This window comes from Convolutriloba macropyga, chromosome 12 (genome assembly GCF_964194025.1).
Source record: "Convolutriloba macropyga chromosome 12, txConMacr16.3, whole genome shotgun sequence".
Taxonomy (NCBI): Eukaryota; Metazoa; Xenacoelomorpha; order Acoela; family Convolutidae; genus Convolutriloba; species Convolutriloba macropyga.
The window spans coordinates 57,415,001-57,427,987 of NC_134479.1; the positions used below are offsets into that span (position 1 = coordinate 57,415,001).

Consider the following 12,987-nt stretch of genomic DNA (forward strand, 5'->3'; position numbering starts at 1 on the left):
AAGGCTGATTTCATTACTAGCTCTTTGCTAATATGGCTTTCTAGATTTATGAAGATTGTTCTCGGACCCTTTTCTGGGTTATATATTTCCAATACGCGTGAACCTACAGAGCCGCTTGTCCTCTACATTATGGTAACACAAGATCTCTTCAATAGCATTCATATTGGCATGAAGGTTTTCGTCTGGTGACTTTGATTCATTTTCTGGGATTCCTCTTACTCGGATACCTATTCCATAGTAATTTGGACTTGGGTAGAACACTTTCCCCATTGAAATTGTCCGCAAAGAAGCGGCTTTAATTTTAATTCTGAGAGTTCTGCTGTGATTGAGTTAATGAATTCGTTAGATTTTTCAATTTGCTTATTCAGTGTTTCCACTTTCAATTTGAGACCATCTAGTTTTCCATCCGTTTTTGTTGTGAGAGCCTGACTTAGGCCTGCTGGCCCCTTTTTTTGTACAATTGTTGCAGGCGTGAAGTATATTTGCATCTAATTTGATCAAGAGTTTAATTTCTTCTACTGTAAAGCCCGTGCATTCTAGAGTCATGGGTAACGTTTTAAGCAAAAAGTACAAACAAATTTTTATTTCGTTAATTTGCTTTTGCATGAATCGCCATTTACTGATCCGGATGTCATTTCAAGGCTTTGCACTTCAAGTTTATATTTTTGGTATAGGTTAGGTAATTTCTAGGCACTTCAGCGCGCGGTAATGCGAGGAAGTGTTAATGCTTTCCTTGCTCACATTAGCCCAAGAACTTAATCAATGACACCAGTTTGCAGGAAAATTAGATTTTACTAATTAGTAGCATTAACCTAACTACGGAAGGAAACTACCAACAAAGTCACTTTAATCCTTTTTCTCTTATTTTGTTTTTGATGGACACTGCTTCTGCTTGATTTGTTTCAGATCACCGTGATATTTCCTAACGATCGTCAAGGTTTTTATTTCAATTTCCCAATATTGATGAAGCTCTGAATATTGAGAGGTGATTTTGATATCTTTCTGATTTTTCTTTGATAATGTCCTTGATAATGTGGAGAGTTGGAATTCTCGTTGATCAAAGTTTTTCAAAGACGTTTGCGGCTCTTTTTCGTTGGCAGTAGACTATACCACTGATGAATACTCGGATTTTTTGTAACACAGTAATAAGTTCGACAGCGTTTAGCGGTTATCTCGGATCTGACGGGTACTTTGTGATCGAGTTTTTAATAACATCGTGCCATAAAATAATTGTTTCACCAACCGGGATTTCACCTAGACGATTCTGTACTACTTTGAGTTTCGCTTGGCTTCCAGTATGTAGGTTGAGGCCCGGGACCGCAATAATATTTTTGTCAATTAATTTTCGGTTTGTAACTTGGGACCACTTCCCCAATGAATGATGTAAACTGCTGGCTCCAAGAATAAATACCATATCAGATTGCAACAAAATTTCAGAGGCCACAACTGCTGCCTCGCAGATCATCGTTAACTGAAATCATTTAATAAACTATTTAATAAGTCAAGAGAATCGTCCATCTCAATGGTATTGAACAGTTGGTAAACGAAAATAAAATGAAATTAGCCTTGGACAAATGTGCAAAGCTGAGCATAAGAGGTCAAACACAAAATTACGAGCTTATGGGCACTAAACTAGAGTCTTCCAAAGTCATCAAAGATCTCGGCATCTATGTTTCCCATGACCTGACGTGGAAGACACACATCGAAGAACGACTGAAAAAAAGCGAACAAAGTACTCTACCTACTTCGAGGAAACATAGCTCTTCAAGTAAGAAAAGAGATCAAGCTCGGACTCTACAAGTCACTAATTTTGCCAGTACTCTTATATGGCTCTGCATGCACAAATCCGAATCGAGGTGAGCTACAACAGCTTGAAAGATTTCAAAAGAAAGTAGTCAAATGGATCCTTGGACAAAAAGTCATGCCGTATCCAAATCAACTGGGACTACTTAACATACTACCACTACCAATGTTCATGCAACTAAATGACATTCTACTTTTATCGAAATTGACAGAAGACGATAGCTTTTTACCAATGCTGAAACAAAATTCAGAAAAAGGGAGAACAAATGAATTATTCAAGCTCCCGAAAACCAGAACTGAAAAGGCTAGAAATGATGTCTTTTTCCGTACATGCAGAATAGCAAATCGAATAGAAAAATACATTGAATTTAATACGAAAAAAGGCCTTAAAAATCGAGTTTTAAATTTCATGTGGAAGTTTGTAATTGAGCGAATCGACGAAAATAACATCTGTAGCTGGCATCTATGCTGTAACTGTCAGATCTGCAGAAATAATAGGACAATTTTCTAAGACGACGACTGGGACGAAAATCACTTCAGTGAAAACTGTAAATCCCCAACAACAACAACAACAAAACCCTATTCTATTATTCTTTCAAAATTTGTTTTGTGTTAGAAAAACGGCAGTAAACCCCAGAAATCAGCCTCTTAAGTTGCAGAAGCTATGTTGAAGAAGGGAGGCTGTTGGTTTAACTTACGAAATGCTTCATGAAGACGTAGTGCTGGGAGGGCCTCTGGACCAGCCAATAATCACCCATTGTTGTGGAGGGGCATTTCTTAATTTAATCTGTTTTTTGAAAAAAGACCTTCACTTCTAGTTAGCCTAATTGTTGTGATAAACTTATTAAATAGATTTGTTATGGCAAAATCCTTGTACTGGGGACCTCCAATGGGAGGGTTTTAGAGGCAAGGTTCGGGTATGGTTCGTTAGAGTCAAGGTCCGACTCATCACATCAGGTCGTATCATTCTAACAGATTTCTTTTTTAGAACAATTTCTTGTGTTTCTGAATGTTAGCAGGCTCCGTAAATGGGATGTTTTGATGCCAACCATCTTCCTTCATCACATCAGGTCGTAGCATTCTAATTGATTTCGTTTTTAGAGCATTTTTTTGTGTTTTGAATGTTAGCAGGCTCTGTGAATGGGACGTTTTGATGCCTACCCTCTTCCCTCCAGCTGCTCGGACTTGGTCTTGGGTACTTCTCGTACCAAATATATAGACGAGGGTCAAGTAAAGGGTTGTGTTCACTCCTATCGAGGTGCTAAACTGCTAGATCTCTGTGATGTTATCAATAAATACCCAGACCAGAAGCTGAACACTGTTGTAGTAATTGCCGGCTTCAATGATCACCGTAGTAGTATTGAAACTTTCATAGAGCATTGGAAATTCCTCATTCAGCTGATTATTGTTAAATTTAGCCCAAATAATTTGATTGTTCCCAAAGTTATACCCACCAGCTGTAATCGCCTCATAAATAAGAAAATCAGTGCCCTTAACTACGCTTTGTATAATTATATTGATTCTTGTGCCCTAAAGTTGTTTATTGTTTCACCCTCATTTAGAAATGTTCTTGAACCTAACCTGTTCTGTAAAGACACCGTGCACTTCTCCTTTCATGGAAACCATGTTTTCACTATTATTCTGTTTAACATCATTCAATACTTTAAATATCGTTGCTGTTATTACTCTCCTGTAATTAACTTAATCTAGTCCCCCTCAGTGCAGCCTTCCCAACTCCTAGCCCGCAGCTTGATTGCTGATCAAACCCATTGTCCACTCTGCAAGGGTCCCCTACGTAGGGGAGGCGTCTGGTGTCATACATGTTATAAATATTTGCACGTGAAATGCAGTGGTCTAGCCGCAGCGAAAGATTGGACCGAAGACATCAGCTGCAAAAACTGCTCTGAGATTACCGCAGCCACCGAAACAGCAATCGCAACGCCGGCACCACACAACGCTTTGACCGTTCCCGACACTGCACTCATAGATCCTGCAACATCGCACGCCCCCGAACGTTCCGTCGCCGCAGCATCGAATAATTTTTGGGACCACTTCCAGCCTCATCACGCGGTAACAGTGCGCGAAATATACCGCGAGGTCGTCACTTGGAAGCCCTCGTTCTTCACGCTCGGTAAGAACAAGACAGGGGAACAGTTCGCCGAAGCCCTTCACAGTGTCCTCTCCCCGATTGCCGTAAACACGGATAGATCCGATATATCTCTGACCCTCTGTATGATACTTCCGCACCTAACCCTCAGTCGAACAAAGAATACGGACGATGGATCGAACAATAAGACCATCAAGCGTAGACTGCAAGCATGGTACAGCTGCAACTTCTCAGAACTGTTCTGTGAAGCGAAGGCAATCCAAATGAGAATGAATTCAAGGAACAAACAGCAGCACTCTGACCTCAAGATGTTCAACGATTTCATGTCTCGTGGTAAGATCAGTAATGCTATTCGCGTTCTTTCAGATGAGCACAAAGGCGGCGTGCTCGCACCTACCGATCTCATAGACGGTAGACCGGTCCTCGAGATTTTACGCGACAAACATCCTGAAGGTCAACCCTTGGAGCCCAACTGCATTCAGAGCGAACATCCACGCACGCTTCCTTACCACCCCGCTGTCTTCGACAAAATCAATGCCAGGCTCGTCCGAAAGCATGCAATGAAGACTCATGGCAGTGCCGGGCCTTCAGGTCTCGATGCCGATGACTGGCGTAGACTACTTTCTGCTTTCGGGCAAACCTCCACGAACCTGTGCAAGCTTGTTGCCAAGTTTGCTAAGAGGCTGGCCACGTCCATAATACCACCGGATGATTTGATTACATACAATGGTTGTCGACTAGTGGCTCTGGATAAATGTCCAGGTGTGAGACCTATTGGTATTGGTGAAGTAATGCGTCGCATCACCGGACGCATAATCGTCGACTGCATCAGGCAAGATCTAACATCCCTCGGTGGAAACATGCAACTGTGCCTGGGCCAGAAATGTGGCATAGAACATGCCATACATTCGCTTCGCCACAGTTTTGATGATCCCGAAAACGAAGCAATTCTTCTAATTGATGCCAAAAACGCTTTTAACGTGCTCAATAGACGAACAGCATTAGAGAACGTGAAAGCCTTATGCCCATCTTTGCATGTTGCCTTACAGAATTCCTATAGCCACCCGTCTCATCTCAACATCGGTAAGTCGACCATACTGTCTCAGGAAGGTACGACACAAGGCGATCCCCTTGCGATGGCAATGTATGGAATCGCAATCCTACCCCTAATAACAAGACTTCATAATGACTCTTTGACACAAAAATGGTATGCTGATGATGGTAGCGTCGTTGGTAAGCTAAAAGATATCAGGGCACTCTTCGACAAGCTCACTGAGCTTGGTCCCAAGTATGGATATCTTGTCAATGCTCCGAAGTGTCAGTTGATAATTAAGCCAGGAGGCGAGCGCCAAGCGTCAACTGTGTTTGCAGGCACAAATGTGGAAATCACGCAGGGCGCTCGAGTCCTGGGATCAGTTATCGGAAGCTCTGAGGCCAGTAAAAATTTCCTGAAAGATGCAGAAACTAAATACACAAAAAGTTTAGACAGACTTGGTCAATTTGCTCTCACCTCTCCCCAGAATGCCTATGCATGTTTGACGAAGGGGGTTCAACAGAAGTTGAGCTTCCTCTCGCGTACTACACCTTCCATGGACGGGGTTCTGGACGAGGTGGAGGAGCGGCTTGGCCGAGTCATACCGAACATCGTCGGCAAAGAAGTAATCCAAGAGGAAAGAGAACTTTTTTCTCTCCCTCTCAGAATGGGTGGGCTTAACATCGCCCTCCCACAAGATCTTCACAAAAATCTTGAGCAATCAGTTGAACTCTCAAGACCATTGGCGTCATTCAATAATATTCAACAATGTGAAGTAGAACAAACCAAGATCAGTCTCAGACAGAAAGCAGACAATCAACGTGAACTCATCTCGAAAAAATCCAGAATCGAAAACAATCTACCAGAAATGAAGTATACCATCCAGCTGGCCTCGGAGAAAGGAGCATCAAGCTGGCTTAACGCGCTTCCGTTGTCAAAACATGGTTTTGACCTCACGAAGACTGAGTTCCGTGATGGAATAGCACTTCGCTACACCTGGGAAGCGAAGAACACGCCAGCCATATGCCCATGCGGGAAAGAATTCAGCCTCACCCATGCCCTCCATTGCGCTAAAGGTGGTTATACGCACCTACGACACAACGAAATTAGAGATGTGTTTGCAAACCTGATGGATGACGTTTGCCACGATGTACAGATAGAGCCAAAACTTCAGTCGCTCGATGGAGAAATCTTCTCGAGTAATTCCACCACCACTGATGATGACGCTCGACTGGACATCAAGGCAAACGGTCTGTGGGGCTCCCGCTTTAATCGCACTTTCTTCGATGTGAAGATTTTCAACCCTCATGCGAAGAGCTGCCCTAAGACCATAAAAGATGCATACAAATATCACGAGAGCATCAAGCGAAATAAGTACGAAGAGCGAATCCGCGAAACCGAACACAGCAGCTTCAATGCACTGGTTTTTGCTTGTTCGGGTGGTGCAGGTCCATCAGCATCGCGCGTTATGAAACAACTCGCAACCAAGATCAGCGAAAAACGCGGAGAGCCGTACGCCGACACTATAAGCTACATCCGAACGAAAATCAGCTTCGCACTTCTGAGGAGCTGCGTTCTCTGCTTGAGGGGATGTCGTGCCCTCAAGCCTCGTGTTCTCAGTGAGACTTCGATTAGCGCCGTCGTGGAGGAGGGAAGGCTGCACTGAGTGTTTGGCTGCTTATCCTTTTTCATTTGCTTATTCCTTGATGTTCCATTTTTATTTTAATCCTTCCATTCTATTTCCCTATGTGTGCTATATATATATATATATATATATATATATATATATATATATAGGTGCTTTCCTCTCCACTTGTTATTTATTTTTGTGACTGGGCCGTCTTTACACTGTCTGGAGGGGAACAGCTTGGAGTGCAGCATCCGGCTACTAAGTGCTACTCATCATGCCCTATTTCTCGACCTACATCCATCGATGCCGGATGGTGTACACGGCCCTTTATTGTTTGTTTTTTGTTTTTTTTTTCACTTCTAGTACTACTGTAGTGTGATGTCAATTGTTTTTTTTTCAGAAATGAGTGGGTCACCAGAATGCTCTATTTGCGCAGAAGAGTTGGACGATCCTCGAGCTCTTCCCTGTGGTCACTCTTTTTGCGGTCCACACAAAAGTTGTCTCACAATGCTGAAGCAGACAAATGGCGCTATCAAATGTGCTTTATGCAACGAGCTGCACCATCTTGATATCAGCAGCTTAAAACCGCTCTTCGGAATACGCGAGTTTTTACAGCATTCCGGGAAACCTTGTCCTAAATCGCCAAAACCTGCGGCTTTCTCGCGATGTCCGACCCATCCATCGTCACCTGTCTTATTTTGGTGTGTGCAATGCTCCGAGAAGATTTGCCAGACCTGTTTTGAAACACAGCACGACGGTCATGCAATGAAAAGCTATAAGGTACATCATCTACATTTTGCGTTCAGCCTTTTCATTTTTGTGTATTGATCTGTTCAGAGAATTTCTTCATTATAAATTTAATCAGTTACTACTGGTCTATACAGAGGGATTTCTGATCATAACGGTTTTTTGATGGCTTTGTCCTACGCTATTGCTGATGTCAAGTGAAATTTCTATCTCTGTGTGCTTGCAATTAGAACTTCACGGTGGCTTGCCCTTCATGTTCCAAAGGGTGGCTACTCACGTGAGGAAAAAAACGAATATCGTGATTCCTTTGCAGAAATCTTAATCGATTTGTCATGTCGAGCATTGCCTCTTTCAAAACCGACCATTTTGGTTCTGTATTGTTTATCGGAGTAAGCGTTGGAAAGTAAAAGACCATATTAAAAAGATTCGGTAGGAGAAAGTATGATAAAATCTTGTTTTGCAAATCATTGTCAGATAGGCCATGGTTCAAAGTATATGATGAATGTTTAAATGCCAATGAGATGTTATATGTTTGATTATCTTCTATCAAGTGCAGTGGAAAAGCAAGCACCCCTTAAGAAGGTATTTTTAAAAAGAACCTCAAAACTGTCAAGGGAAACGAGGTTTGACGAGGAGTGCAAAATGTCAAACAGAGTGTGAGATTTTTTGTTTGAATTAATGGCCAGAAAATTCGTCACTATACAATAAGCTTCGAAACAGACTGTCCAATATATTGAAAGAAAACACTAGATATGAAATACAGAGGCAAAATTTTTGGTATAGGACTGGATTCAGAATAAACGTCGTGCAAAGAGCTCTTGATTTCTTTAACCCGGAGAATCTGAAGAACAAACTTATTGAATACATGTGGAGTTATTTTAATGGACATTGGACTGAAAACAATCCCTGTACTTGGATTTTTATTTGTTTATGTACAAACTGTCGTGCCAATCCTAGATTGTAAACGCGGGGTGTGATTCCCCAGTGGCATATCCACGAATTCATAATAATAATAATAATAAACAGAAGTTCTCCTGGAACTGTCTCCTCTCCCTTAGTACTGCTAAAGATCGTTAGTACTGCTTTATCAATAATGTTAGGGCGAAAAATAAGCAAACTGTAAATATTACTGCAGTAAAAAGTTCTTTCGGTGATATGATTGTTGGCGACAAAAATTGAAGTTTTTTAATTTCGTATTCTGAAACCTAGAGCAGTATTTTGGTAAAAATGGAGAAGCACCATGTTTTAATGTTAGCGACGCATCGTTTAATTTTTGGTCGATATCAGAAAAAGATTGTTTTGATATTATCAGAGAGCTAAATGCCAACAAGCTCACTGGTTCTTGTACAGTACCCGCTTGTGCTATTATTTACGGTAAGCAAATTTTAATCCCACCTGATTTTTATTATAAATCAATGCCTTGATGACTGTGTTTTTCCTATGATGCTCAAAAGTGCTATCAGAACACCAATCTATAAAAAATGACATCTTGGACCCTGTAAACTGTCGTCCTATATCGATACTTCGTTTTCTAAAAGTTTAGAAAAAAGCTTGCACAAGCAAATCAAAAGTTATATTGAGAGGAGGAAATTACTATCGCTGCTTCAATTTGGATTTCGACGTGTGGTATCAGCACAAGATGCTATTCTACTTTTCATTGAATTAGTCCAACACGAAATTCATAATGGTAATATTGTTCATGCTATTTTTGTTCCTCTTGTCAAACGCTTTCGACTCACTATCACACCAAATCCTTTTGAGAAAATTACAGCTTTTCAATTTCTGCATTACAGGTCATAAAATGCTTTCTTACGGATCATATACAAGTTTGTGTTAATAGATTGGTGTCATATTGGGTTGAGCTAAAGCAAGGTGTTCCTCAGGGGACATTTTTTCTTTTCAAGTTATATATAAATGACCTCCCAGAGCAAGTAAGTAAAACTGGTAAGCTTTTGCAGTATGCGGCTTTTTGTTTATTGTTTGTAGTCACAAAACTCCAATGTTGCTATAGAATTTTTGCAGGAAAACATTAAAAGTTTGGAAACTTGCTTTTGTTTCAATGGGTTAAACTTGAATGCCAAAAAGCTGAGTTTGTTGCGTTCTCGCGCAAAATTGATAACAGGCTCAACGATTCTGAGACTGTAGTTGTAGGAACAGCAATAGTAAAAAAAAATCAAAGTGTAAATATTTAGGTGTTACCATAGATAGTCACCTTCGTTTTCAAGCACATATGAAAAAGGTTAATAAGAATATGGCTGCTGGTATTAAACCTATTGAAACTCTGCAACAATGATTTCCCACCACTGTATTACTCAATTTTTTCTACGCAATTGTCATTAGTCATTTAGAGTACTCTGCTTTATGTCTTTTTCAAATCAGTTCAGCTTTGGTGCTCTCTTTGGAGAGCGATGAATTGGGCTTTGAAGTGTGTATTTTTTCATTCTATTATCAAGTCGTCAAATGAATGAAGGAAACGTAAAAATGTAATCGGTTTAAGATAGCTGGTCGAGTTGAAAACTTTAACGTACTACTTCGAATGCATTAGAATTTGAAGAGCCTTTCAACAAGAGCTTAAATTACCTACGGCCATCTATAGGATTATCAAGCGCACTAACCAAATATTTTTTGTAGGGAATTTTTCATCTGTTTCATCCTCTTCTAGATCTTTCTTTAGTCATATATTGTTGAAGTGGAACTCACTACCATTGTACCTGCGAGATACAAATGTAAGTTTACTGGCATTCAGAAGTCGATTGAAAAAAATTTTGATAGCCGAGTCAACAGCAGTTCCTATTCAACAAGCTAGCACGTGGAGTGATTTCCGCTTCAAATGACCTGTGGCCAGTTATACTTAAATAAAAAACTATTTGTGTTTCTACATAAATCATTTACACTTTTTATATATTTAGCGACAGCTAGCCCTATACAATAATATAGTGTTCTCTCTCTTGATCTCAACTCAGTAACCAACATTCTCAGCGAACCATCATAAACTTTGGCGGACTATCGTGTGCTGACTGCGTAACAAATTTTATACAAAATCACGAGACTTACAACTTTCAAAGTAAGCAATTCCAAGTTCATCTAAAGAGAAACCTGTATCGGATGCCTTAACCTTCCTATAACAACGGAGAGCATATAGGCAGAAACCAAAGACGAGAATCCGTTCTTAAATCTCGAAGACTAACAAAATCAAAGAAGCGTCCCGGTTATCACGAAACCTCATTTTATGCCTAAGTGTCGCAAAAAGTGGAAAAGTTTTGTATAGTTCACTTTCTTGCTCTTTTCTGTGTGCAAAGATCTTGATGAGGTGCATTGATGTCCTCGAGATATGAATCAGCTGGGTCCAGGAAAGGCGGAGTTACCGTCGTGTCAATTTATCTGTTAAGAATCACCATCATTCAGTCTGTAAGAGCAGAGAAAAAGGTCGCTTTGCGATCTTTGTAGTTTTGGTCAAAGTGTTCAATTTCGCCGATTGAGGTAGTTTGATCTCGGCCCTCAAAAATTTTGATTGTTAACCGTATTAAATGGATTGTAAAAATGCAAGAGTTGACGTGGATAGGCGAAATAGCTTTGTGTTTACAATAAAAAGTTGTGTGTCAATGCAGCACACGGGGTCCAATTGTTGTTGTTGTTATTGTTGTTGTTTTTGATAGAATCAACAAATCCCTGAAGAATAGAAAGATTTTTAGTTAATTCAAAGCTATTGAAAAACAATTCTTATTTTCCAGCTATTTTGAAATAGGCAGCTCATTTTATTGCTCATCTTTTAAGATTAACTGAATCAAACAGCCATTTTAATGAATCTTTTTGCTATTTAAAGCAACGTTCCAACCGATTCGTCAATGCTCGTTCTAATCTTTTCTCATGATCAATTATTGTTAAGATTGATTCAACCTGATAGTCATTTTAAAGATAACTTCCTGTTTATAGGTGCACCTTCAAAGTTCTGTGAACAACAAGCTGAAGGAAATTGGCGCTCAGAAGGAATCTTTCGTAGAGAACATGAACAAACGAATCGAAAGTATTCAAGATCAGATTACAGCCCTCGACAGCAAAATCAAAGCTTACGAAAACCGCAAAATCGTTCTTGAAAAGGAAATCGAAAAGCTGGATTTGTTCAGGCTCAACGAGGCCAAAATTCGGTCATTTGCCAAAGGGACGTCACTTGACATTGAGTTACCGATTCTTGACAGTTTCTTAAATTTGCCCTTGGAATTGGTCGGAGCAGAAGCGTATACTGGGCTTAATACAAATGGTCTTACGATTTGTGCTGAATTTGCTGGTTTCAGGTAATTACTGCTTTTCTGTTGTAAATTGACGCATTTTGATTTGATACAATCTTTTTAATTGCTCAAACAAAATTTGAAGCAATAATTGTAAATGCGTTAATTTTTATGCAATATTTTTATTTGACCGTTTCATTTTTAGAGCATTCTTTCAATTTGTTTCCGCGATTGACTTTTATCACTTTTTCACGCTTTACTTGAGTGACCAAAGTTGAATTTAGAAATTAAGTCTGTTGCTAAAATAAAAGGGGATTGTAATCGGTCTGATTTTAAAGCGGGTAAAGCTGAGTGGTGAATAACTCTGATTGCTATCATTAAAATATGTTTGGTCATTCGTGGGATTAGACTTTTATCATACGTGACCTTACCTACATCACTCATTGAAATGGCTTTTGCTTTTTAAAATTTTTTAATAGCCGCAAAGCGATTGCTGGGGCTATTTTTGGCCTTCTCTGTTTTTTTTACAATTCAAAGAGTTTGAATTGTATTGGTGTGCTGTCTTTCGAAAGATTTTTTCGCACTTTTTTCACCTTTACTTGACAATGGGAAATCAAATTCAAATAGGAAAAAAAACACGGAGCGAAAATTGAGAAGTTATAAGGCATGACTTTTTTGAAAGTGCTATAAAGTGAAGTGATAGAATGGTGTTTAAACAGATTTTCGGTTTCTGAGAGCATTTTTTCACGTGCGGCAATTTGACTTCTCTTTTCTCTGTTTTTATCTTCGTTCTGAATACTTCAGTTGAAAACCTTAAGTTGAAGGCGTTCGAAGTGAAGAGTTAAAGGCGATAAATGTGTTGTAATAATGCATATTTGCACCGTTTAACCCCTCAATAGCAATGGTTTTCAAAGACTTTGGCGCTATTTATCTTCATTAAATGATATTTTGTCTTTTTATCGTTCTTTTTGTTTTGTTTTGCCTCATCAATGATAGGTATCAATGGTTCTACTGAGGCAGGTTCAAATCAATTTACTGATTAGAATTGAAATTAATGATTTTAACGACACTGACACTAACTCTTTTTGGAAAAAATATTACTGATTTTTTGGATTTTTCTTTTATAGTTCGTTTTTGTTGTGTCATTTAGTCTCATTATGGACAGCTCTAGATGGCTCTCTTATTGATTCCCTTTTGATCATATTAATGGTTTTTTTTTCATTATTAATCAGTTTTATTACTTTGACATTACTTGCTTTCAAAAAATTAATTTTTTCCCCGGATTTTTGTGCTTTGTATTTTTTGTTCTGTCTCTTAATCTCATTAATTATAGTTCTTTGTAGATTTTTAATTATGACTATTTGTGTTTTTTGTCTAGTGTTTTAACTTCAAAGTTGCCAGTTTTTATGACTTTGATAACGACTTGTTCTCGAAAACTATT

General features: G+C 39.3%; 2 protein-coding genes across 4 annotated transcripts in view; both read left to right on the top strand.

The window, feature by feature from the left end:
- The first annotated feature begins 2,625 nt into the window (after positions 1-2,625).
- LOC142350946 (uncharacterized) overlaps positions 2,626-12,987 on the top strand; it is a 94,086-nt gene continuing 83,724 nt past the window's right edge. Inside the window, exons 1-3 of one of the 3 annotated variants that reach the window (XM_075402972.1) lie at positions 2,628-2,653; positions 6,972-7,353; positions 11,254-11,612. In XM_075402972.1, coding sequence (XP_075259087.1) covers positions 6,976-7,353; positions 11,254-11,612 — 737 coding nt within the window. In that variant the 5' untranslated portion in view covers positions 2,628-2,653; positions 6,972-6,975. Of the gene's footprint in view, positions 2,654-6,971; positions 7,354-11,253; positions 11,613-12,987 lie in introns of all 3 variants that reach the window. The other 2 variants (XM_075402970.1, XM_075402971.1) reach the window with 2 other exon arrangements.
- Positions 2,632-12,987, top strand: part of LOC142350947 (calcium-binding protein 39-like) — a 613,053-nt gene continuing 602,697 nt past the window's right edge. Inside the window, exon 1 of the mRNA XM_075402974.1 lies at positions 2,632-2,651. The gene's annotated coding sequence lies outside the window, so the exon portion shown is untranslated. The remainder of the gene's footprint in view (positions 2,652-12,987) is intronic.